The sequence below is a fragment of the Andrena cerasifolii genome, chromosome 2 (genome assembly GCF_050908995.1).
Source record: "Andrena cerasifolii isolate SP2316 chromosome 2, iyAndCera1_principal, whole genome shotgun sequence".
Lineage (NCBI taxonomy): Eukaryota > Metazoa > Arthropoda > Insecta > Hymenoptera > Andrenidae > Andrena > Andrena cerasifolii.
Window position 1 is genome coordinate 23,947,686 of NC_135119.1, and position 27,751 is coordinate 23,975,436.

Below are 27,751 nucleotides of genomic sequence, written 5' to 3' on the forward strand. Positions count from 1 at the left end.
TGCACTGGCTTTCGCTGCAAGGTGAAACACTTCCGTCTGACAGCGCCGTCTAACGTTGCTTTTCATCTCGGGGCCTCGCAGAATTTTCCCCCGCACTCCACTCTTTCGCTTATAATTATAATAATGTGCTTCTTTAACGGGGGAACAGTAATTTGGGCGTACTCCCTCTAATTATGATCCACATTAAGATAAGCAATGTATTACGTTGAAGTTTACAAGGGCAGCTATTAAAATTACGATCTCCAATTACAGTAAATATCTTTGTCCAAGAGTAGAAAGTATTTAATTCAATTTTCCTTCTTTCGTTTCTTAGCGTATTTCCACGTAATTGAAATTCTAATTCACTATAATTTTCCTTGAAATTATTATTATTTGTTATTATTAGTATTACTATTATCACTACTTATTACTTATTATTATTTTTTATTATAGTTATTATTTTTTATTATAGTTATTATTTCTTATTATTATTATTTATTGTTATTATTATTATTTATCAGTATTATTATTACGCTTTTATTACTCACAGAAAATTGAATGATGTAATATATATAGGCGATTAATAGTAAATAAGTAGAGAAAACGTGGAGTAATAGTGGTGAAACTCTAATTCTATCAAATTTAATATACAATTTTGAGAATTTGGAAGTCGGGGATTCTCAGAAGGAAATTAATGTCAAAGAGATGTGTGTTTAAAGTGAGGCACAAGGGAACTTACAATTAGAGGCTTGAGAGGTCTTGCACCTTTTATTTGCCTTCCAGTGAGTCACTCCGCTCGCGTTACCTTCCTCCTTTCCAGCTAGCCAAAGTTCTGGCGCGAAGTTATTCGCGCACGGTATCGGAACGACGGGGAACGGTGGTCTTGATCATGAGTACGCACGGTTGGACGCTCGCTGGCGTACTTCTTCAGGTATACAGGGTGTTCCGTGAAAAATCGCGCATTCCACGCGAGGATTTCTGAAGTTTTGCGATTGCTGCCTTGCCGGAGTCCAACGAATTCCCAAACGTATTGTGGAATTCATTTCGAAGTTGATGCTAAGTAAATGCTTAGATCAGGAAGACTAATTCTGAGAGAGTTTCTAGATTCTCCAACCCCTGGTTTAACTTTAACCACTATACACCAGTGATTCCCAAATCTGTGGGTCGCCACGTTTTTTGGGGGGTTTTATTTTAATATTATTAAGTTCAGTAATATTCGAATTATATTCTGAAATACCTATTTTTAATACCTATTTTTCTTTACCTTATTAAACTTATCTTACAGGTTATTCGAATGTTATTAAAAGTGATCGCGATTCAAACGAGGTTGGGAAACACTGCTATGCACCTTGTATTTGAAATACAAAACATTTTCTACCGGGGACACTTCCAGTTCTAAGCCAAAATTCTCATCCAACAACTTCATCCCCGAGGGCGCGTCCGCGGTTGGTGAAGCAGCCAGTACGCGGACGCGTGTATAACTGTCGGTGTCACACACGGAGAAAACGGTCAAGGCCAGCCGTACGTGTGGATGCTCTTTGGAGAGCACTGGAGAGCAGCGTTTTCTCGATCCCCTTCGCCGTTGAACTCGACCTTCGAGCAGCGCGGCGCGGCGCGGCGTCGCGATGCCCGCTAATGGAATCGTGCCCCGTCAGGGGTGGCCTCGCAAAAACGCGGCCAGACACGTCTCTAAACGACCAGGGCACGCTGAATTACGGTAAATCCGCGGACTCGGAGCGGCCAATTCGACACGGTCGTTATCGATAAAGTTCTCGCTAGCGTTCATTTTTCCGGGGTAGGTTTGGCGGTTAGGTAAGCTTGAATAGGTGGTTCTTGTAAATGATAGTGAGGGATGTATGCGGGGGTGGTTGTTTTTGGAGGAAGGAGTTGAGGATGTGGAAGGTTTTGGGGGGTGGTTTGTGGGGATAGTTTGTTGGGGGTTGAAGTTGTGAGAGGGGTGTAGGAGGGGAAAGAGGAGTTTGGGGTGTTGGAGATAGGGAAGCGATCTATGTAGCTACATATGTTTATGTAACTAATAATAATCATTTCTATGCAGTAGGGGAAAGGGGAGTTTGGGGAGTTGAAGATAGGGAAGAGATCTATATAGGTACATATATTATTATTATTATTATTAAACGCCTTTATTACTTCCGCAAAAGGCGAGGTGCAGCCATTATGTTGTTATTATACTTAACCTTATATTTATGTAACTATATAATAAATAATCATTGCTTTATGTCGAATGTTTTCTCCTTTGTTTGTTATTGATGCTATTTTTAGAGGAGGTACGATTTTGGAAACCGAGAGGTACTATTTAGGAGACCGGTTGCCTAAATCGTACCTTTTGCCACAGAAAGATTAATAACAAATTAATTTGTTCTGATCAGAAGCTTAAAGGTACTTTGCCAGTCGAAAAAGAGATAGTTGACGCCAGAACTATTTTCATGAATTTTTTTTTTTCAACAACTAATGTAAGGATTTTAATATTCTTGGGGTTAAATGTTTATAATTCCTTGCTGTATAGACTCGTATTTTGTATGTTTGCAAATAAATTTACGCGCGTGTGGTGTGAAAATTATAGAAAATAAAAAAATATAGTATGTGAATAAAATCATAATTTTTTTTGGAAGGGGGTGGGCAGCAGAATATTTGCGAATAGGGAAACTTGCAATTGAAAAGGGGCTTATAAAGTATGAAACTTGTATATTTTAAGTTCTGAAGTATTTTAATTTAATGAATCATTATGCTTCGATACTAGATCACTATCGACCTCCAAACTAGTTCACCGCTATTAGTTATCCCCATAGCACTTATACTGTACATTAAACGCAGCCCAGAGCTCCCCCCACTTTTCCATCTTCTATCTAACCTTCTAATAATGAGAAGCAGGTGATTCTACATTCAAAATCACATCTACATGAAAAAGAGATAGTTCGCGCCAGAACTATTTTCATGATTTTTTTTCAACAACTAATGTACGGATTTTAATATTTTTGTGGTTAAATGTTTATTATTCCTTGCTGTATAGACTCGTATTTTTCATGTTTCCAAAATATAATTACAAATGTGTGAATTTAAATCGCAGTGTATGTGCCTTTGTTTCTGAAAAAATACATGAAAGTGGGCCTCGTGTTCGATCAGCAAATTAGAATGGCCCCTCGACAAATAATAGGTGCCAAAAACATCAAGCTGCAATATTTAATATCACCCTGTGTTCAAATTAGCACAAAATACAAAATATGACGTAAAATATCTTAAATGGGACGATATAGGCAACCCTCCCCTACCACTCACCACCCAGGCAAACAAACCCTCACAAACCAAACCCTCCCAATTACTCCAACTGTACATTCAACAGCCACGGGCTTCCCTCAGCAGCGTTCCCCATAAAGCACCCTCTCAAACCTTCCGCAACTTTCGCCGCGAAACAAAGCTCCCCGCAAGCTCGTTGCGTGGAGAATTTTTCCAAGCAACAACCCCAATGCTAAATCACTATCGACCCATCGATCGCACAATGGAACTGCACGATCGTATTTTAACGAAGGACCTCGAGGACCGTTGCGTGCCATCGAAACTGGATCGCGGATTAACCCTGGAGCCACTATAAACCGTAGGTAGCAGAAAGGGCGAAGATATTGGGCTCCTGGAAGAATTCGACCCTCACACACCGCAATTCTACCCTCCTTTTGGCCATCGTGTAATTTCCGGAATCAGCAGGGTGACATCGACTGCTTTACGACACGGCTGTAACTACCGCCGTACTTAAATTACGAATAATAAGGTCAGAACTAACGAAACCGTTGGCCACTTTCACCCTTCGATCGGTGCCATTAGTTAGAGGCTCGTTCAGAGACAAAGCGGTCAACCTTCGAGTGACCATTTCCTTTTGGAGCTTAAACGTCGCGGAGGGTGTTGTTTATAGTGTGTAGCTTGCTATGGGGTTGGTGGGGATTTTTGCTTTCGCGTTTATAGAAACCTGGTGCTGTTAATTGGGGTCATTAGGGTTTAGGTTAAGGATTCTTTAATTGGTTATATTTGCAATTTGCAGTTAGTGGTTTATTTCCCTGAATTCTAAGGGGCTGACGAGAAAAGCTTACGCCTCTTTTCGGGGGTAAATTTTTTCCAGACGCGGAATTAGCTTTCTAAGTAGACTAATTCTTCAAGCACAATGCTACACACGATGAACGTCACAAAATTAAAATTTCATCGACTTAGACGTAACATCGACTCGCACAGCTACCCCAATCTCATTTAAGAACGGGAAGTATAAAAGTCTCCGGCGTAATTAATTACCTTTATTTTAACACTTGACCGGCTCCGTGTCCAGACTCTGGCGACGCAAAAGTCAAACCTGTTCGGGGCCTAACCCAAAGGTAAGTCAGACATGAAGCAAAGGGTGTAGCCGGATAAGCATGGTGAAAAGTGCCCCCAAATCAAATTGAACTTTGTTTGCGGCAATCGATAGGTTCCTCTAAGAAAACTATTTCTGCCAAGTTTCAACCCGATACCCCTACTACTGGGGTAGTTACAGGGTGAAACGTAATTTACAGTTTAAGCTCCATTACTTTTGTTCTATTGAATAGAAACTTATATAAAAAATCAGAGGACTTCTGCCCATCGATACACGTGTCTGTGAATTTTTTCAGAATTTTCGGGGGCAAAACCGAATTTTAAAAAATTCAAAAATATTAGAAATCACGATTTCAAAGTAAAAATTTCATATTACAACATTTATATTTTTACTGTTTTGGCGTCTTTGTGTGGTGTCATTGATGTCTAATTTTTTCAGATTTTTCGAAAGGGTGGAACGCAGTCGCAAAAATCAAAAACTGATATTTCTGATATACTGATATTATATATATTTTTTCATTAAACGGGTGTTATATGCAATTCGAGCGTTCCACCATTTCGAAAAATCTGAAAAAATTAGACATCAATGACCATACAAAGACGCCAAAACTGTAAAAATATAAATCTTGTAATTTGAAATTTTTACTTTGAAATCGTGATTTTTAATATTTTTGAATTTTTTAAAATTCGGTTTTGCCACCGAAAATTCTGAAAAAATTCACAGACACGTGTATCAATGGGCAGATGACCTCTGATTTTTTGTATAAGTCTCTTATCAATATAACAAAAGTAATGAAGCTTAAACTGTAAATTACGTTTCACCCTGTAACTACCCTAGCAGTAAGGGTATCGAGTTGAAACTTGGCAGAAATAGTTTTCTTAGAGGAACCTATCGATTGCCGCAAACAAAGTTCAATTAGCTTTTGGGGGCACTTTTCACAATGCTTATCCGTCTACACCCTTCAAACTCAAGATAACTCGGAGCTAACCCACAGTCCGACCATTGCGCTGGTTCCAAAACTGGAGCAAGCATTCGCAAAGCAAGCCACGGCGCTCGCCATCAAATCCTTCCACCCGATAGCCGCGCAACCTACCAAGAGCACCAAGCCGCAAGCATGCACGCTTGCACAGTGGAGGAATGGCAGAGATTCCATCGGAATCGCAGCGGAACACGGTAACAACCCCAGCGGTGCGCATAAAACATCGATCGCCTGGACGGCGGAGAAAAAGGTGGCGAGAAGCGAGCTGAAGGAAATGACGAGTCACCGGTCTGGACGGAGTTGCGAGGGACTGGGAAAGAAAGCATGGAATCGGAAAGCAGTCGGTCAGAAATATCGGGTAAGAAAGGGTAATGAGCCGAGGCGGCCGGGGCCCTTGGAGACGGTCGGCGGGGAGGAAGCTGGCTGTCGAGAGTCGTGGCAGCCGTCCGAAGGTGAGCTTGCAGGGCCGAGCGAGGCGAAGCGAGCCGAACGAGCGAGCCGAGCTAAGCTACGTGGATACAAGAGCGTTGTTAGGTCATTGACTGCCGGTGGCCACCGATCCGCGAGCATCCAAGGACAGCCGCTCCGACGCCTCGCGATCCTCTCCTCTCCTCTTCCCCTGGCTTGTACCGTGTACGCCGTGGACCTCGTCTTCTCCACGGCCCCTGTCCACCAGCTTTCTCTCTCGCCGCGTATCTGCTCCCCTCGAAGGGGAGGGGAAAAAAAACGTTGCGGCGATAGGTATTCCAGGGACGACTTTATTATTAATCGCGTAAGGATGTTTATCGTTCGGGGTGGCGGAGGGTGTGCGCTGGATTGTTGGGTTGGATCCGCGAGGCTGGGGGTGGCGAGTGTTTTAGTTGCATACTCGTAGAATAGACTTTTTCATCGGTCGCCTAATAGCCGAGGGGAATCGATTTGCGAAAGAAGAAAAGCTGCGATGACGGTGCGAATACCGTGCTCTGACTGGAAACCGTCGAAGCGTCAGCTGAGCAGGGACTGTAACTAACTGTTCGCCAAGCATTCCTCCACCGCACGTGAACTCGCAATTTTTCTCTGTCCAGACGCGTGGCTGGCGAGCAGTTCGCGAATACAATTCCTCCACATCCCCCGGCAGACTGTATTAGAATAATCAGAAGTCCCGTGGAACTATAGTAACCTCTCCTTTGTCCTCCGCCATTTAAGTTCGCCAGTCCTCACAGCTCCCAAGTCGAGTATTCATTTCGGAGCAGAAAGTTACCGTTCGTTTAGTAATTTCCTTCAACTTCAAATGTTTATCCAGAATTGCGAATACTTCGGGACGGAAATCAGAATGTTATTTTTAGCAGAGCATTCAGCTCGGTTGCAATAGTCAGCTGCAACTGGCGATGCTAATTTCGAGTGGAGAAAATGCTAAATATCAACAGAGGCACGCCGTCGAGTGTGTACCCTTCAATTTGCAAGAGTCACGTGTGCATTCGAGTGTCGACCGTGTACTGGCAACAGAAAAAGACCATTCTTTCCGCTCGTTCGAATACGAGCGGAGAAAATAAACGCATTTTGCACAATACGCATTCGGGCGATGGGAGGAGATTGATGCATACAGGGTTAGGAGGATTTCGTGGTCGCGGTGCGTTCGTGCCGCACGCATTTCCGTTTCCACGGTTTCCGTACGCTTCGGGACCTTCGCTGGCTTGCCGCGCACAAATTCTAACGACGGCCCACCTTTCGGCACGGGAAGCGCATCGACAAGTGGCAAGACTGACAAGGAAACGTATCGAGCCCGAAAATTCTGATTGTAATGAAACTCCCGTACGATTGTAGAGCATGTGGGAGTATGTAAGAAACGATCTCTATTTTTTTTCTGCGGAAAAACACTCTGACAAGGAAGACTATTCAATTGATGATGGAATCGCGCAGATTTCTTTATATAGATCGAAAGTGTATGTCTCAAAGGTCACAAAAATGTAAATTAAAGATGCTCCCAACAGCTGGTCTGACCGTGGAAAATCGACAAAGGTGGAACCGGGGAAAGAAGAAAAATGAGGGAAAGGGAATGACAAATCCGTGTGTTTTAAATTTAATTATCTCTATTATATGAAAATTATAGTAAATGAATGGTAATTCATTAATTAAAAGAAATATGAAATTGATTAAAAAAGTAACTCCGAGGGCTTGGAGATCGGGAAAACTTGTGATCAACGCGTTCAAAATAATAAAACGGGGCCTTGGAAACCTTAGGGATTGAAGACAGTTGTTGTCAACGCGTCCGAAATAATGAGAGACCCATTTCGGGGTGCTGAGGATCCGGGAAAGATGTTATCACCAATTTCAAAATTCCAAAAAACAAAAAAAAACCTTTCATCCTTCAAGAGCTATTTTCGCCTTAACAACAAACTTTGCTATAAGAATAAAAGTAAATTTTCAGTAACTATTCTCATCTAACTACCCCAAAATTTACCTATAGCAATAAAGCTCCAGGCCACAATCACAATTTTATTCCAAAGTAGCGAAAAAATTCTCAGTGCGTATAAAACAACATTTCTCGCGTATGCTGTCGTTCCGATCGATTTCCACGGCCGATCGAGCCCTCTTCCACCCTCTTCGCGCCAGATGCGTGGCCGTTCCTCGAACAGGAAAAATCTGGGTCGCCGTTCACGCTAGGAACCGCTTTCAAAGGGGTTTGGATGGCATTTCCCGGCGGGCGAGAAAGGGGGATCGTGAATATTGAATGGTTTCGTTCTCTGTGAACCGCCCCGCGGTGGTTTCAATGGGGCCTAACCCGTACTGCGCATTCACGTTGGACCAGATCAGTTTCGTGAGAAAGAAAAATCGTCAGCAGATCGGAGGCACGTATCGCTGGCCTTTTGTCGTCCCACTACTTTCGATGCTCACTCGATAGATCGCGATTCCCATAATATTGGTACAGACGTGATGGTACTTATCAGAAATGGTAGAAAGTGGGTGTTCGTGGAATTTTATGAATCACGAACGAGGTCTCTCAATATTTCCGCACATTCCTCGTAGTACAGTATTTCCCAACCTTTTTTCAGTCGCGATCCCCCTTTATAAGGTAAGGTAAATATTATAAGGTGAGGTTAATATTTCCTTCCTTTCATTTACGATAAATCAGTGTTGCGTTATTAATAGAATATGGCAGTGTAACCATATTAGAATAAATAAGCGCTAAAAATCGTCAGCTAAAAATCACACTGGCGACCCTCAGGAAACACTGCGCGACCCACAGGTTGGGAGTGAAATCGCGCGAAATCGTAGGTGACACTTCGCGAGTTATAACACGAAATCGGAAAATAGCCGAATTTTCAAGGGTTAATTTCACCCCCTTCGAGTGAGTTTGTGAATTCACAAAGTTTCAGAATTTCTTTTGTACTTTCGGCTTCGGGATCTTCCCTTGTAAGTAGGTACTCCAGAACCTTGAAGAATTCTAAAACCCTCACCAAGATTCACCAACCCTACCAAAATCACCCAGCTCATCAGATTCTTAATACTTAATCCTCAACCTACACACACTGTTAGATCAACCCTATAATACCTGAATAAAATATTACCCTAAATGAAAGCGTGAACACAAGCTTCGAAACAAGTGCAAAGAGGGGACCCCCTGGAAGTTCAAACCCCCAAACACACAAGGGGTGTATTTTCTATACGTCGCAACTCACCACTTAGAGACCCTATCCTCCTTCATCCAACGGGGCCTCGCGCGAGCCACCCTGCTCCTCAAAAGTACAGCAACAGCCACCACGGAATTCTCGGCTCGCTGCAACCATAATGGCAACTATTTGGCTGGAAGTTGGGCGCGCAGCTTGGCGCAAGGTTGAAATACGATCGGGATTACGACGGCCAGATTAAGATGGGGTTAACCGAGCCCCTTCATCCCCGAAGAGTCCACCGACACCGCGGACAATGACGTCCAGTAATTTACAGCTTGAATTCGGCCCGTGCAGCTTATTTAGTAAATTATCCTTGGTAATACAAGTCACTTTGGCCAGCCACTGTTTGAGGCCCACTGCTGAGGCGTCTAACCCTTTAAACCAGCTCTATTCTCCCGATGACGGATAATGGCACCCTCGAAGGGCGGTGCTATCGCGGAGGGATCGTCGCCTTCGACAAATCGCTCGTGCCAGGAAGATTTGCTGCAGTCGTTGATTCATCGAAGATTGTTGGGGTGTTTTTTTTTGTTTTTTTTTTTGGAGGCATAGATCTCGCGGGTCATCCTGATGTCACGGCGGAAAGTTGCACGATAATTCTCGAAAATTACGTCACGAGCGGGCAGCAGAGAAGGTGGCTTCGAGGAATTTATAACGGAACCCGATTTCGTCATTCAGGATTCCGTGGCCGTTCGTACGTGCTTGGGTTTATTTTTAGAGGCCCAGCTACGCTCGTCTTCTTACGACGCACGGCCGCAACAGGTGATTCGCTTTTTCATGTTGCCTGAGTGGAATTTCGGTGTTTTGGTGGGAATTTAGGGGATGCTGATTGTCAATGCAGTGGGGGGCGGGAATTAAATAAAAAACGGTGAAAAAGTTGCTTGGAAGTAGCTTTTGTGTTGGGAGTAATAGCTTTTAGGAAGCTTGGATTTTCGAAATTATTTAATTGTGAAGATTTTTGATGGAACAAGTGGAATTTGGGGGTTGTTAATTGGTACTACATTGGGGATTGGAATTAAATAAAAACCGGTGAAAAAGTTGCTTAGAAGTAGCTTTTGTGTTGGGAGTAATAGCTTTTAGGAAGCTTGGATTTTAGAAATTATTTAATTGTGAAGATTTTTGATGGAACAAGTGGAATTTGGGGGTTGTTAATTGGTACTACATTGGGGATTGGAATTAAATAAAAACCGGTGAAAAAGTTGCTTAGAAGTAGCTTTTGTGTTGGAAGTAGTAGCTTTTAGGAAGCTTGGATTTTCTAAATTATTTAATTGTGAAGATTTTTGATGGAACAAGTGGAAATTGAGGGTTGTTGATTGGTACTACATTGAGGATTGGAATTAAATGGAACCCTGTGAAACAGTTGTATAGAAGTAGCTGTTGTGTTGGGAATAGTACTTTTTAGAAACAGAAGAGCTTCTTTTTTGCAATAAAAACTTGGAATTTTACAATGAATTCAGTTATGGGAATTTTGAGTGCAGCAAGTGGTTCTTGTTTATAATTTAGGGGTACATAGTTCCTTCGTACTATGGTCGGGTTGGAAATTAAATTAACCCCCATGGAGTCCTCATTTAGAAGTTTCTTTTGTATTAAGAGCAGTATGCTTTCCAGAAACATGTGATTAATTCCTTTTTTTTAAATTAGAACTCTAGAATGCAAAAAATCCCAATTATGGGATTTCGAAACTATTAAATTCCCTTCAAAATTAGAGGCAAATTATTACAATGTGGGAGAATTTTATAAACTTCATATAATTCTTCAGAGTTAAACAAAATTTTGTAACTTGCACCCAATCTTGAAAAACCTCGAGGACTTTTATCCGAAGAATCTCTAACAGTTCCCCAGAACTTGTCGACCTCGATTTCCGAATCAATCTCACTTCATTACGAGAAATTCAGCAGTCCCAAAGAATGAACACTTAATTAACCTAGGAATAGGTACAAGCAAGCACTAATCGGCTCTTTCCGAAACCAGTTCCTCCCGTTGCCCCCTCTGAAAACTCCATCGACTGGTTGATCAGATTTGTTAATCTCGATGGGAACCGGCCAAAAGCAGGAGAGAAAAAAAGAGTCTTAATGAGCAGGTGAAGATAAAGGCAGATAGCTGGTAATAACCGCGAAAGCGAGACCGCCGCTTCCGAAGGGATAAACTTGGAATAATTTGTTCTGCGCCGTTCTGGCCGATTAATGTAAATACGCCACGTGAACGGGTGCAAAAAATCGGGCGAAAAATCGGCGAGAAAACGACCATCTCTGTTGATCGAGGAGCAGGTTCCTGCTCGATCGTCGAGGTATCGGACCACCCGTTCTCGAAGGCGAGTAATTAAATCGAGTGCTTACCTTTTACTGCCGTTTTACTCTCGGCACCTTTGTTCGAACGATTATCGTTGATCCCGGACGCTTCGGGAACGTCAGAAGAGAAATGAGTAATTAAGAACTGAGTGGACACTGTGTGGAGAATTTATTGGTAAATACTTTGTCTTGAAATAATTGCTAAACAGTATCTAATAATTTATTAATATAATACATCATGTGACGCTGACATATATAAGTGACTTGGCAATTTTGATTTGCAGTGGAGGTTTAAGAAAAGTTTAAAAGATTTTTTTACATATCTGCTAACTGGTTAGATAACTTAATATTGCACTAGGCTTTACTAGACAACCCTTAATTAAAGAAATATCAATTTTGAAATATAGTTCCTTCCGATGGAACTATTTTACTTTTCTTACTGTTCACGGTTTAAATTTTGTTTGCCATTACTGTGTCACTCCCCTTGAGTCAAGGAATTCAACTTTATCTCCATGTAGCTTTACTACCCCGTATGGCCCGGATTTTTCTTATTTTTTTTATTTGTTTAACCGAGGCATGTTTCGTGACCCCAGGTTTACGGTTCGAAAGTTTTTTTGGGCGACAGATAAACGCATAAATATACATACTCTCTGCTTTATATATTAGGATTTATTATCTATAAAGTAAAACTGTGCCATTCAATGATTTCTGGTGTACCCATAAGCTTCTGTTTTAATGGCCTTCGAAAATAAATAAACATCCGGAAAGCTTGATAAAAATCAGCAGTGAGCGTGAGTTCGCTCCAAAACGAGCAGGTAGTCATCGAAGTATTACGAAAGAAACTCAAGTCACCTCCAGAGAACTGAGAAGTTGAAAACTTGAAAATTAAAAAGGTGAAGGTTTGAAAAATTGAAAGGTTGAAATGTTGAAAGGTTAAAAGTTTGAAAAATTGAAAGGTGTGCAATGTTGAAAAATTGAAAAATTGAAAAATTGAAAATTTGAAAATTTGAAAAATGGAAAAATGGAAAATGGAAAAATTGGAAATTTGAAAAATGGAAAATTGAAAAATTGGAAAATTGAAATATTGAACAATTGGAAAATTGGAAAATTGAAATATTGAACAATTGGAAAATTGGAAAATTGAAAAATTGAAAGGTTGAAAGGTTGTAAAGTTGAAAAATTTAAAACCTGAAAAATTGGGAAATTGAGAAATTGAAAATTTGAAAATTTGAAAATTTGAAAATTTGAAAATTTGAAAATTTGAAAATTTGAAAATTTGAAAATTTGAAAATTTGAAAATTTGAAAATTTGAAAATTTGAAAATTTGAAAATTTGAAAATTTGAAAATTTGAAAATTTTCAAATCTGAAAATTTGAAAGTTTGAAAGCTTGAACCCTGGAAAACTTGAAAACGTGAACAATTGAAAACTTACACCGTAGTCACCCAGGTCTTCGCAACTCCACCCCTTTCCTGCCACCCCCGCTGCAAAGGACCACAGCTCGCGATCAACACCCGACCCGATTTGCAAATTTCCCAGGATTGGTAGCGGGTGAGATCTCGATCGATCTGGATCCCTTTTTCGGCGGTCGAGGGGGATGAAGCTTTCCCACAAGGTGTGCCCACGGGATATGGAACAGAAATATCGAATATACAGAGGGTAAGGTGCTACTGAAGAGCGCAGGATATGGTAGGATAACCCTGAGCCACCTGTCCCTCTCTCCCACGCTCCTGCGCGATGGACCCGTGGATGGATGGACGGATGGTCTCTAATACGAGAAGAACCTGGACGACTAGGGGGGGAGGGGAAAATGGATCTTCTAGTCTGCTACCCCCACCTGCGCCCTTTCTTTTCCATTACTCTAGGACAAAGGTCGACGCTGCGTTGGAGGAAGTTGCTTCTTCCTCTCCTTCCTACCCCCATTTTCGAGGGGATCGATTGAATTTCGATCGGGTCGCGGTCTATGAGAACTTTCCCCGCCTTGGAAGCTGTGGAGTGGGTGTACAGGGTGTACAAAAATTATGTCACGCTCCACACAGGTGGTTCTTTACCTCTGTTAGAAAACTGGCAGCAAAATTGATCTTGACCTCGAAATTCGAGATCCAATTTTTTTTATTTTACTGTGTTCCACGTAGGTACTCACTGGGTGCCTAGTCGTTGAATCTTGTTCCTTTTGTCTTGAACGTATTGTGGAAGTTCGATGGTGTATTATAGAGCAAGGTGGAAAATTTATTTGAATGAAGAAGGGAAGGGAAAGGAAGTTCTTTGTTTTCAGCGCGCAAGTTGCAAAGGGGATGCTTACGACGTGAGGGTATACTTTACATGGTAGCCTGTTTGCTAGAGGAACACAGGAATCAACGGAGCATCTAACTTTTCTGTACACAGCGAGGTAAAATATCGGATGACGCCTTTGCAATGTTAAATATTTAACAGTGGGTGGTTGGGGGCGAAAGGAGGCACCCTGGGGGTTGCTGTTTCTCTACAAAACACTTATACACTGCTTTCTTCAATCTTTGATATTATGAAAGAGGAAATAATGAATGGAGTCTTAGAGGTACCAGTAGAAATTCAAAAATGGGCAATTCAACACACAGTGCTGCTCTTGTAAACCAGAAATTACATTAGAATACCATAATATCCTTCTAACTCGCCTCTATACAGGGTGTACCTTAACATATGGGACCCACTTCAAGGGTGGACACAAAAACAATGAAAAATGTTCATATAAGCATGTGCCCTACTTGCACTTTTTTCCAGGGTTGTAACTATTTTTGTACTCCAGTACCTACTGTGCAATTTCTACCTTTATAAGAAGTGTTGAAAATGGCCACTTTCGCCCAGAATGCAAGCCTCCAGCTGTCGTGTTGCAGATTTCCTCAAAAAGATGAATAAATGTACTCCCAAATGTATTAAAAGATTTACACAAAATTAACCTGTTAGTTTCCCATTACGAAAGACAAGTGCAATTACAAAGAGTTATACAAATATTTAGTAGAATCAATTACATTTTCTCTGTCTGTCATTAAGAATTATTGGAGCACAAAAATGGTCATAGTTATGAGCAAGGTTAAATAGGGCACACGATTATATGAACTTTTGTCATATTTTTTGTGTCCCCCTTCCAAAAAATTTACACAAATCCATAAATAAAACACCCAATGTAATTTTCCCATAAACAAGACTCCCTCGAACCCAATTTTTTCCAAAAAAAAAGTATTTTCTTCTATCAATCACAGAGTCGAAAAATTATTCCTCGCAAGCAAGTGTCTCCCCACAATCCATCACGCGGCGCGAAGTCGCTCGCAGTTGGCCTGGCTTCCACGAAACTCGGAATATGAAGTGCAATAAATAACGAGGAACAGTCCCCAGGAATCCTGTTGCACGATCGTTCCAATTTTCGGCCATTTCCCCGTCAGGTACGCGTACCTGTCGCCTCGCTGCCGATCCGCAGCGCCTGCGCGAGCCCAGGCGGCGGCGGTGGGGCAATAAACGTGCATACTTCGAGGAAGACCCGCGCGACGAGTCGAGCAACCGAAATTCGGTAGTTAGCCCCCCGTCGTTGACCGTTTTTTAAGCCTTGCCTACTGTCCGTAACGGAGTCGGCGGTTTTTTTTTTCAACAATGCACCTTCGTGCCCCGGGAATCCGACGATTGCGAACCCTTTTTTATGGGGGTGTGTTAGCCCCGACGTTTTCAGTGGCCAAAGGTGGTCGGAGGGAAAATCGCCTCGCAACGCAGGTTTATGGCACGTCGTCAACTGCTCGGGGAATTAAGGCTCCCTTTTAATGCCTCTTCCATATTTTCCGCCCCTTTCTTCCTGGTTTTGGGGGCCCGAGGAACTTGGGAGGGCTAGGTGCTTTAGTATTCTTTTAGTATTCTTGTTTGGATGCGAAAACTTGTTGAGAAAGTCGAGAAGTGTTAGTATTTAGAATCGAATTTGGCAGGAAAATGGAACGCCTTTTTTGCTGAAATTGACAGCTTCTGATGGTATTTTTGTAATGTGGTTTAAAGGAAATTTTGTATTTTTTTTCACATTTGGATGCTTATTATTTTGAGAACTTTTCATTTTGGAAACTTGGGATTTTTTAGACTTTTCATTTTGGAAACTTGGGATTTTTTAGACTTTTCATTTTGGAAACTTGGGATTTTTTAAACTTTTCATCTCGGAATCTTGGAATTTTTTAAACTTTTCATCTTAGAAACTTGGGATTTTTTAAACTTCTCATTTTGGAAACTTGGGATTTTTTAAATTTTTCATTTTAGAAACTTGGGATTTTTTAAACTTTTCATTTTGGAATCTTGGGATTTTTTAAACTTCTCATTTTGGAAACTTGGGATTTTTTAAACTTTTCATCTTGGAAACTTGGGATTTTTTAAACTTTTCATTTTGGAAACTTGGGATTTTTTAAATTTTTTATTTTGAAAACTTTGGATTTTTTAAATTTTTTATTTTGGAATCTTGGGATTTTTGAAACTTTTCATTTTGGAAACTTGGGATTTTTGAAACTTTTCATTTTGGAATCTTGGGATTTTCGAAACTTCTGGTTTAGGGAACTTGTGATTTTGAAAACTTCTGATTTTGAAAACCTCTAATTTGGGGAGCTTCTGATTTTGGAAACTTTTGATTTGTGAAACATCTAATTTAGGAAACTTCTGATTTTAATGATCGCCCACCCTGCGTAGTTATCCCGCTGGCTCCCGTTTCACGCGCCCTGTATTTTTGCATTTAGAAGTCCAAATTCCTATAAATCCGGTACCTACACAGTTTTAAAAAAAGTTTTTAGCACACCCAATTTTGTAGACCCGTGGAGTCGATCGTCGATCATCGAACGTCGTGCTCGAGTTACCTCGACCCGATATTCATAGACGCATTCCGATTGGCGAACAGGATATCGCCAGAATAGATCCTCCGTGGACGATAACGTAACGAGTGGAGTACGTTAACGGTGGCAATTAACGTGCCACCGTTGACCCATTTCCTTGCGTCGTTAATGGGTTGGATGATTAACGGGCCCTGGATCCACCTTTTAAAATGTGCAACACCATTAGCATCTGGAGCTGCAACGTTAACGAACGCGTCTCGATCATTCCATGATTCCTGATTCAGAGGAATGTGGGCACTGAAAGATCCTTGCCAGTCCAATTACTTTTAGAACAACTTAACGAACACTTCATCCCTCCACTCTGAATCTGAAGGTTCAAAGGAAGTACCATGTCTCTTCGCATCTAATATATGAAGCAGAAAGTTTATAGTTTGCGTGTTCGTCTGTCGCCTAAAAACTTTCCAACGGTAAACTCTGGGGTCACGAAATGTGCCTCAGCTCATTATGCCTGGCTAATCCAGATGAATGTGACGCTGTAAAAAAAAATTAAATTCTGAGCGAAACCGAGCAGTGGAGCTAGTAATTAAATTATTTCGATCGAATTATAATTGACTTGGAGGGTGATTCAGAATTGTTCTTCAAAGAATTATGGACACAATTTCATTATCTTCTTATAGGTGTTTATCTCAAGAGAGGGGTGTACAAGGGTTTAGTTCAAATTTTGAGTAGCTATTAGTTATTAAGTGCACAGTACGAGGAATAATATGTGAAAAGCAGAGAGTGCTTCACGAGAAATAGAATGGACAGTTTTGTCGTTTGAAAGATTACAGAAAACTTTAATTGCGTTAAAATAAAGTAGGTAGGTACTCATTTGTAATTCATATGGTACATGGTCTCCTGGGGTTTAATTATTCCCTCTTTCAGTTAATTCAATTATCTCCCTTCTTATCTTGCAAAGATAAGTTAACTTTAATTTCCTCATAAAATTGTGAAACAAATTCACAAATTTGATTCCAAATAACCACCTCATGAATTTTCATCCCCCATCCCCTGGCTAATTCGTTGAAGAAGGATTATCACACTCAGTCCCCAGATTATGTGGGTACTGTTTTTTTTCTCCAAAACCTCGTCCACCAGGCAGAGATTAAAAAAAACTTGACTTCGCTTATGGAGTGCTTAACTTCTGGTCTCCGCGACGCAGAAAAACCGCGTCCTTCGTAACCAGCTGAAATCTGAGCCAGCAGAAAAAGATTTCGAGGAACTGTTGCCTGGCGACGGGGCAGGCCGCCTTATTTGCCAACAGTTTGAAGAAACGCAGGAAAAAGTTGACTCTGCGTGCCATTGCGAGAGGATTAACGCGGAAACAGTAATTTCTCGAGGGTGGTTTACGACGCGTTTGAAGGGTTGAGCCCGTGAAACCGTGGATTACCCTTTCAAATTGGCCCTAACCCCTTCTGCTGCTCCCTCATCTTGTTCCTCATTTTTTTCTAACTCGGAGCGGAGCTCGGGGATTAGCAGGAAACCCGAGGACCGTCCATATTCGGGGAGCCAATAATTTCTGAATTGTTCATAAATACTATCCGTGGAGCAATGTTTCTGTAACTGTAGACAGACTTCAGTTCGCCTTTCAATAGAATTTCGTCAAGATTTGAATGCAGTATGAGAATAAGTGGAAGCTTTATATTTGATTCAAATAGGAATTAATAATACATAATGTTTGATAGAGTTAAAAATTAAATTGAAATTGAATTGAAATTGAATTGAAAATGAATTGAAATTGAATTGAAATTGAATTGAAAATGAATTGAAAATGAATTGAAAATGAATCGAAATTGAATCGAAATTGAATCGAAATTGAATCGAAATTGAATCGAAATTGAATCGAAATTGAATCGAGATTGAATCGAGATTGAATTGAAATTGAATCGAAATTGAATCGAAATTGAATCGAAATTGAATCGAAATTGAATCGAAATTGAATCGAAATTGAATCGAGATTGAATCGAGATTGAATTGAAATTGAATTGAAATTGAATTGAAATTGAATTGAAGTTAAATTGGAATTGAAATTAAATTAGAAAATAGAGACATGCGAAGCTTGAAATTCTTGTGATGTCGTTATTTTTTTGTAATTTTAGTAAAGAAAGTTTAGCAGAATTTAATTTTTTTGGTTTGTTTTTCGTATTTGAGATGCTAAAAATCCAGAACTTCCCAAGCTTCCTTCGACCACTGTTCACCGTACCGTCGAATGACAGTTGGGGTTGTCTCGTTACTAGAGGTAGGTGGGGAAAAAGTTTGAGGGAGGAAAGGATTAAGTCGATTATCGTGTCTTTAACGACGGTTCTGGCTCGAAGGGTTATAGGGGGAGGCAGGAAGGATGCTTTGGGGATGTTCTCGGCGACAATGGGGCGTACGAAGCCTGGAAATGATAATTTGTTTGTGACGAGCAGAGGGGTGTAAGCTTGTTCAGCGAATATGACAAAATGCACTGAATCAGGGTAAGTGAATAATTTAAACTCTTAACATTTCTTTTAATTAATTCTTGTTGCGTGGGGGTGGTTCTGATTCTGAATTTCCTAAAGATTTTAATTCATCTTTCCAACTCAGACAATAGAACTATCCAATTCATAGTGAATTTTAAAAGCTCTAGAAGCATTAAACGTTAAATAAATTCTACAGCTACTGCAAATAATGTGGAACTGCAGTATAACTGAGAATATTTGAAATAACAGAAATATCATATACATTATACAATATATTTTTTAAATAGAAATACAATTTTGCTTTACACCCAAATTATTATGTTAGCTTCTTGGTAATCCTGACCAACTCCACTTTTTCTCAAAAATGAGATTCTGGTGCTTAGCTAGTGCCCAGTGCATTATCTTTTAGTAAACACCAAAATTAAATCTCATTTTTGAAAGAAAGTGGCCTTGGTCAGTCCTAGCGAAAAGCCAAAGATATTTGAAATACCTATTAGAAATTTGTAATACAAGTACAGTCTCACTTTATAATCCAGATTTATTCCCAAAGTATAAACCTGCAATTAAGTACCACTTAGTAGAACGATTTCCACAGATTGAGTCGCGTAGCAAAGTTCGTATAATAAATTCACGGACCTAAATCATCGATCGAAAGAGACAGACGGTTTAATTAGAGGGAGCATAAAGTACACCGCGTGTTTTCGCCGAAGCGCAATGAAGCGTGCACGCTTATCGCGAGTGCAGTTCCTCGGATGGAATAATAATTAGCGGTTAATGCAGCGTGGACGGTATAGACGCACATAGTGTCGTCATTCTGTCCATTAGACTGCAAATTGCGTCGGCCACATTTTACTATGAAAACGTAATTACAAGCCTCCCTCTACGAGACAGATAATGCAACTGCCAGGAGATTCCAGTAATAGCCCCGGCAATTTAGAACCGCTATACCCCCTGTGGCTCTTCAGTTGCAAATAATGTGTGGGCACATTTTGCAGTTGACACGAAATCCTCTGGTCACTTGGAATTCGAGTATTTCTCAATTTCAGTGACCTACAATTTTAATATCTGGCGATTTTGGGGATTTATTGTTGCGATGGTTTCTCAAGCTCTCTTAATCTGGATTTTTTATACACCTAGAGCATATCAATAACCTACAATTATTCCACTATTTTGCAGTTTCACTGCTTTGATATTCTGAGTATTAGATTTTTTCTCTTTCGCAACTGCAACATTTTATCAGTATCTGCCAATATTAAGAGGTACCTGTAGAGCAGTAGCTTTTTGCACATATCGCAACCTTCTTTATACATTACTGAAGATACTATATTGTAAATAATAAGCTTATTAACCACTATTTGCAAGTAAGTCTTTCGAACTTGATAATACTATACCTATAAAAATTTATGGATTCATCGAATTATTAATTAATTTAGTTCAATATATTCCCCAAACTTAATAACAATAATAAAAAACCTCCTAAGTTAAACCTATAATAAATTGAACTACTCCCTCAGTGTAATAAATTCGTTAATAATATTCTACAATCTCAACATACAATTACCAATACCCTCCAATAGCCTTACATAAACTACAGACACCCCCAATATTCCAAAGCTGCGATAATACAACATATTTCCTACCCTTCGGAACGTACTTTTCAATTCAGAACGCAGAAAACTCCTCCCCAACTCAATTTCCACAATAGTGGCGATCAAATTGGCCAAAAACTTGGACCTCTTTAAAAAAACAAGATTCTAAGTAGAGTGCTGCTAATGACTCCGTCCAAGGTCGAATTGGTTGTTGAAACGCAACGTCGAAATAGCGTGATGCGTTGTGCAACGCGAGTTGCCGCAGTGCGGAGTGGCGAAACCGAAAAAGGAACGGGTTCGCGGAGAAACGGGTACCGCGGACTACGGTCGTGTCGGTAGCAGAGTGTATCCTTGATCGTTGCCGCTCGTTCGTCGTCCTGGAGGCCGGTTCACTGACACCGCTTCAGCGTCAAGGAGCCCGCCACTGTCAAGGTCCGCCAGTTCTCCTCAATGGCGTCGCTCTGTCACGCAATTTACCTACGGTAATCGACACGTCTTACCGCGAAGGACGCTTCTGCCGTCCTTACACGGCGACCCGAGTCGCGTCGATTATCCTCGCGCTGGAAATCACAGATTCTCCATGGGCTAGTTGGTTCTCTGGTCACCGAGCTTGGCGCTCGTGATCTGGTTTTGCGGCTTTGACGGGGACATTTTTAGAGGACCATATTTTTTGGCGTTTGCGAGGAGGGATAGTTGAAAGTTGGATGGTTCTTGAGTGACAGTGTTTACTGTCTTGGTAGCTTTGAGATTAAATGGGAGATGTTCGACGAGGTATTTATTTGTGTGGTTACTGGAGGTGCCTTTCTGTTTTATTTTTGTCTTCAGGATCACGAAGAATATCTGTACTATTATTGCATGGTGGTCTGTACTACCTCTGTACCTCTAAAATAAAAATAAGCATTACTGTAGTCACATCCTTCGACAATGACCAACAAAAACCCGTATCCCCAAAGAGCAACTCGTACCCCATCCCACAGCGCGGCACTAGCATAAAAAATGGGCCCTTGAGAAAAATTTCTCAAGCATCTGGACGCAACATATGTTACCCTCAAACAAGCCATTTACAACCCGGAAATCAAAGGTCCCGAGGCTACTTTTTTTCTATCCACTCTCGCCACGCAAGGCCCCCACTGGTCCCAAACCCAATCCCTAGATCCTCTTCTCTCCCCAACCACTTAAACGCCCCTCCCTAATTACCTCTAACCTCCAAGAAAATTCTCGAATACCCTCCATCTCCTATCTCCTTCCCACCCTCGCCCCTCACACGCTGCAACCCCTTTCACTCTCAAAAATCCACCCCTATAAAAAACACTTCTAAGCCGAAAACCTTCTAACAAAACATACTAACAAAAATACTCTGCAATCACTCTCCAAAGCTTCAGTACATCGAAGTACACTGAAGCCCCGCCCCTTAAGCTCCTCCCACTTGGACCGGCGCACTAGAAACCTCCCAATCCCCGTGTCTCCCAACCCCCAATCGTCGCCCAGCAAAATTCGCCGAATCTTTCAAAACAGTGATCGGCTCCCCTCGCGCTTTCCTCCCCTTGGACCGTCCCACCCTGCACGCGAGCCGGCGACAATGACGGAGCTTTAAATCGCGCCCACACGTACGCGCAACGGCCTGGTACACAATCGGTACCGCAAGCACCAGAGACACGACTTACTTGGTTCACTTTTGCTGGTTAACGGTAAGTCCGTCAAGAGTCAGTGAGTCAACGAGTCAACGGGGGCGCGCGGTCGCCCCACCCCCCTTTGGCCACCACCCTCCCCTCCTCCGGTGCGACTCGCTCGATCGCTCGAGAATCGATCTTCCTACGTGCATGCATGGATACAGCCACCTTATACGCGCGCGCTCCCCCCTCCTTTCCCCTCCCCTGGAGCGGCCACTGGGCCCTGTACCCCCTCCACGCGGACAGTGCCGGAGTTCTTTCCGCTCTTTCCACGGGTTTCTCTACCTGCACACGCAGCACACGCTCGGTGACGCAATTCTTACGCGACCCGCTCCCCCTCTTCGCCATCCTCACCTTGAATTTCATCGAATTTCTTATTGAACACCGCTCGCTCGTGTGTTGGCTTGAAAGTGGGACGGAGAGGAGTCCTTGGAATGGATTTTTTGTAGCGTAGGCTGCTTCTAGGGCTGGTGAGTCGGTGGTTTGTCGCGGGGTTTTGAGGATGTGGAGGCTTAGGGGTTGATGAGGGTGAGGTACTTTTGTGAGGGAATTTGGAAGGAGATGCTAGTATTTGATTTTTGATTTTTGGTTTATGTTCTATGGTATTTTGTTCCTAAGCTTTTCGCGGGCATCGTTCGTGTTGAGAATCCTGAGAGGCTTGTTGTAGGGGGTGACAGTTTAAAAAGGTGTGTAGTGTTTCTGGTTTTTTCGTTTTTTTTTTTTTATTTAAGTTTGAATCGAATGTTTGTGTACCGTAGTGGAGTAGTTTGGTTTCCGAATATTTTTAGAGGACCGCAAAATAATAGTTACCTTCAAACAACGAATTTTAGAAAACATTATTAATATTTTTGTTTATAACTTTTTTCTAATTGTTTAAACAATTGATAGAACTTTTACCATTTGATAGATCTAATTAAAAGAAGTAACTTTTGTCTTGAAATTTCTTTTCTATATCTAACAGATTGCGAGTTAGAAAATGAAATCGAAGAATAGCCGAATCTTCAGGGGTTAATTTCACCCCGTTAGTGTGACTTTGAGCAGCAAAAAAAAATTGTGTTGTAATCAGGAGGAAATTCCCTACATATCCGCAAAGTTTCAGTACCTATTTTTTTAATTTTCGGGTTCGGGATCTTCCCTTGTTAGTTATCTGTGTACCAAAGTGGGGTACAGAAACGTAGGGTCACCAAGGAGCAACTAAACCCCGTTTTACCTAACACCTTAATTCAACTCGATTATCTTTCCATCAAAGTATGCTTGATCCTAGGTTCAACAAGTACCTAAGGACTGAAGTGTCGTTCCATCAGATTGTCACCACAAACGGAAGATAGTCTCTCATAAATCCACGAAGTGATGACTTGAACCTCGATCTTCCATTAATCCTTTGACGTAAGATCGCTAGATGTTCATTAGATGTTAGATCAGAGTCCATCTTGCCCCGAGATTTAATTCGTGCCCACCAAAGACTCAGCTTCTATATTAAATAGATTCTCATCTCGTTGTGACCTAAAACCCTTCCCTTCTTCAAGAAGTGATACTATGTATGCAGCAAGAGGTAACACGTGCAGCTTGGTACAGTAGTGGTTGAAAGAAAGTTTAAACCGTGAATGGTAACAGAAATAAAATAGATCCATTAAAAAGAGTCATGCCTTAAAATTTATATCCCACAAATTGAGGGTTCCTGAAATTATTCCACTGGTACCATATAATACTTAACTCACTACTAACTTATGCAAACATATAAATAAGTTTCAACCCTTAAGTAATAAAGTGGGGTCTCCTATATCCCAATTTGTATTTCTATTTACACAGTTAAATTTCAACTTTTCCTTCGAAAAAAATATTCAGGTCTTCGGTCAGTTTATTAATATTAAGTATATTATTTTTAAAGAATATAAAACTACTATTCGACCTGTTGCATCCTCATTTCAAATAACATCCAAATAAACAAGCATCTCAGGCATTATTATGGAGTCCATGAGACCTCCACCTCACCGTTTAAGAGTTACCTAAATTTTCTTTTCACCACCATTGCATTTAACTTGGATTAAAATGGACCCCGCGTCCACCAGGCAAGCATTAGTGTCTCGTGCAACGTGGCTTTCTTTCGTGAAAATCCCCTTTCGCGAGCGTGCACGGTTGTTGGGGCGGTGGTTAATTAAAGCACGGGCAAGGATGGAGAGATAATGGGCAGGAAAGATGAAAAGAAGAGCGGGCAACATGACTGCAGCAAGAACTCGCCTCGCAGCGCACGGGATAACTGTATATTCTGCCTCCACTATGTTTTGTCCTTTCTCCCTTCCTCCGTGTCCTTTCGTGGCCCCTTTTCACCTCGCATCCTTGATCTTCAGCAGAGGAGACAGCTAGACTTCGCATGCGCGAACTCCACTGTCGTTGGGAACGAATAAATAACGAATAATCACCGAATTAAAAATGGGAAGACATTCTATTGTTGCGAAATAATAATTCTCAGCAGGCACTGTGGATTTTAATATTTCAATCACGTCTTCGTACCATGACGTAGGTATTTGTTAGCATTCATTAGGGGAGTTATTTATATCGTAGTATTTTTTGTAGATATTGAATTTTGGAAGGTAAGTAAACTTACGGATTTTTTTTTAATGATAATAGAATGTAGATATTGAATTTTGAAATGCAAGTAAATTTGTGGATTTTTTTGTGATAATAGAACGTAGAAAATGGTTTGGAGTAGCAGATAAGAGGGGACAGGTGGAATTTATACAGGAATATTGTTCTCTGCGATCGATTTTCAATTGGTATTGAGAATAAGGAAGATGCTTATCTCGGATTCTACTGCCTGGGGGATCAATATTCGGATCGGGGAACGATCGAGACGAATAATCGAGGCGTCAGACTCGCGTCCATTACGCAACCTCAAAACACTTTATTTTCACTGATCGAAATATCTCGTGCTTGCTCCTTTCGCCATCGATTCTCGACGCTCCGATACGCAGGTACATCGTGTTCCAATATACTTTGAAAATTCTTTGAAAACTCAGGAACAAATATTCCTACTTACGCCACTTACAAGGAGAGTATTTTAGGTGTCCGCCTCCGATCATTTTGATTTTTGGATATGTTATAGAGGACCGAAAAATAAGAAATACGTGTTTTTTTATTTTTCCCCGTTTTCATATTTGAGGGGTGAAAACTGCGTTCAAAGTTAGGGTTGAAAAATCATTTTTGTGGAATATCTCGAGAACTATTAGAGATAGGGGAATAGTGTCAATGGACGAATTTTGTGTCTTTGAACGCGAAATATGACTGACTCGCCAGATTTTCAAAAATCCACAAAATTGATTTTTCAACCCTAACTTTGAACGCAGTTTTCACCCCCCAAATATGAAAACGGGGAAAAATAAAAAACACGTATTTCTTATTTTTCAGTCCTCTATAACATATCCAAAAATCAAAATGATCGGAGGCGGACACCTAAAATACTCTCCTTGCTAGAAACTCGAACATAACAACATTATACCACTTCCAAGACGATCAAATTGCAATACTCTCCCACAGTCATTAATCTTGAAGTGTATCTACAAACTTCGTGACATCGCTCTTTGATCAATCCCCGCGCCATGATTGAAACCCTAAAACAGAAAAACATAAAACATCACAAAAACCCAAGAACTACTACAATACTATTGTATTCCAACTAAAAAGGAACTTTAAAACTCATTGACCTAAATTACTATCCACTATTCCTCAAGCCCAAACACCAATACAACAGGGCACATCAAAATTCAAATCGACAGATTTCCTCAATTTTCATATATGTATAACCAGTGTAAGTCACCATACATTCCCTTTTACAGAAAAAGTGGAACTGCACAGAAACTTCTCCCTCCTTCCCAGCCCTTTCATTTACTGAAATAAATAATAAAAAAATAAAAAAATAATTTGAAATTAGTAACTCGAACCTCGTACACCATAGTCACTAGCCTGAAGAGACACTCGCTAATTTTAATTTCGTCCGAATTTCCCATTTGCTTCCCAGCCCTAGGGAATTCTCATAAGAGCTCAGCAAACAGCTACGCGCAAAACTCACCTCGAATCCCCGACTCCAATGAGATCCATCCTCCCGTTCCGTTGCGTCACAGCGCGGACGAGGAATCTGCGCGCGAATAAACCGAACGTCGCGGGATCGAGAGCAGGGACACGTAACTGGACACGGTGCCTGGCCGACGAGGAATTAACGGCGAACGACGTAAACGATACGACTCACAGATGAGAGGAGGCGGCCCAGTGCGTTTTCCATTTCACCCGTACGCGCGCGCGCGCGCGCGCAATTTCCCTCCGCGGGTTGTTCACTTTTCGCCTCGGTCAAGGAGTGCATATGTGCTCCGAGAATCAGGCGAACGACGCACACGCAGCCATGCTTTCGACATTGTTCTGACGACAGACGATGTATGGTAAAGTACTAGGGTCGCGGTCACTATGTGGGTTCTCTCAGTCCTCACGTGCCAACTTGCACTGTTTTAACTAGGCTATCTTGTAGGAATAGGTTTTATAATTCCTGTATATACTGGAGTCGCGGAAAAAAATCTCATCGGGCGACGAGGACTCGAACCCACGATCTTGCGGATCCTCTCAGTTTACTGCGCAGCCGCCTCACCAACTACACCAAAACTGATTTTTTTTTTTTTGTAAATGTGTTTAGCCATAAGAAAATACATAACTGAATTATATGAATATTATATGAATATTATATGAATATTATATGAATATTATATGAATATTATATGAATATTATATGAATATTATATGCATATTATATGAATATTATATGAATATTATATGAATATAATTCATATAATTCTGTTATGTATTTTCTTATGGCCAAATAAACACATTTACAAACAGGTATAAACACCACCGAAATTGGCACCTTGTCGCAATAACAATTATATTTAAGCAACAGGCTCACATGAGCGCTCGTGCTTAGAAAAATATGCTCCGAGCTACAAACGTTTAAAGATCGCAGAATAAGGTCGAGAATCGCTGATTTCGAGAATTTTCGCGAGCAACGTTAACCGATTTTGATGAAATTTTAGGCACGTATACAACTCACTGCAATCTACAAACGGGGTTTCTTGAATTTTCATTACAAGCTCACAAAAAAAAGTTTAAAAATCGACCTTTACTATTCTTTTCGCTATTCCAACCAAATTCTTTTTTTTCAAAACGACGAAACGCGTCAGTTAGCAAACTAATCCTTCTAGCTTCTCAAAAAAACTCAAGTTGTTTGGACCAATTCTAAAAAAGTTATGCGATTTTAAAAAGTGTCCGAATATTAATGCGAGCCACTGTATCTAACATAACATATTGAAACCGCACAACGCTGTTGAAGCTGTGTTTATATTTACGTCTACCGCAGCGCTAACAGTGTCTACTATTTTAAACGGTGTCGCCGCCAAATCTTGTTTTTAGTTGTACGGCGTAACACGTTCGTCTTCGTAGGAACAAGTCTAACCTATACTTGAGGTAATCATATTTGCGATTAAGCTAAATCAATCAAATAATAATTCTTTTTTTATTTTGTATTAAATGAACCAGAGTAAAGGACCCAATTACTGACACCTAACCAATTACTGTCACCTTAAGCTATTTTACTTAAAACAATGAATAAATAAACGTTGTAAAGTCACACACAAAAAGAATTATCTAATTCAACCTATAATCTATACCATAGATTATACACTATAGTTTATTTATTCGTTATTTTAAGTAAAATAGCTTAAGGTGACAGTAATTGGGTCCTTTACCCCATTGTATGTAAAAATACAATCGTTCTTCTGAGAGAAAGCCAGGTCCGTAGTACTGTAGTCCCAGGAACACCCAAGTGTATCAATATTAATATTCGAATACCAAACACTGTAACTAACTCCCCCTAATTAAACTTCGGTATCTCATCCGTCAGACCTTT

At 40.8% G+C, this 27,751-nt stretch overlaps 1 protein-coding gene across 1 annotated transcript in view; it reads left to right on the top strand.

Moving 5' to 3' along the window:
• The first annotated feature begins 18,251 nt into the window (after nt 1–18,251).
• LOC143378742 (uncharacterized) overlaps nt 18,252–27,751 on the top strand; it is a 77,883-nt gene continuing 68,383 nt past the window's right edge. The window contains exon 1 of the mRNA XM_076830682.1: nt 18,252–18,343. Within this exon, the coding sequence (XP_076686797.1) occupies nt 18,256–18,343 (88 nt within the window). The 5' untranslated portion in view covers nt 18,252–18,255. The remainder of the gene's footprint in view (nt 18,344–27,751) is intronic.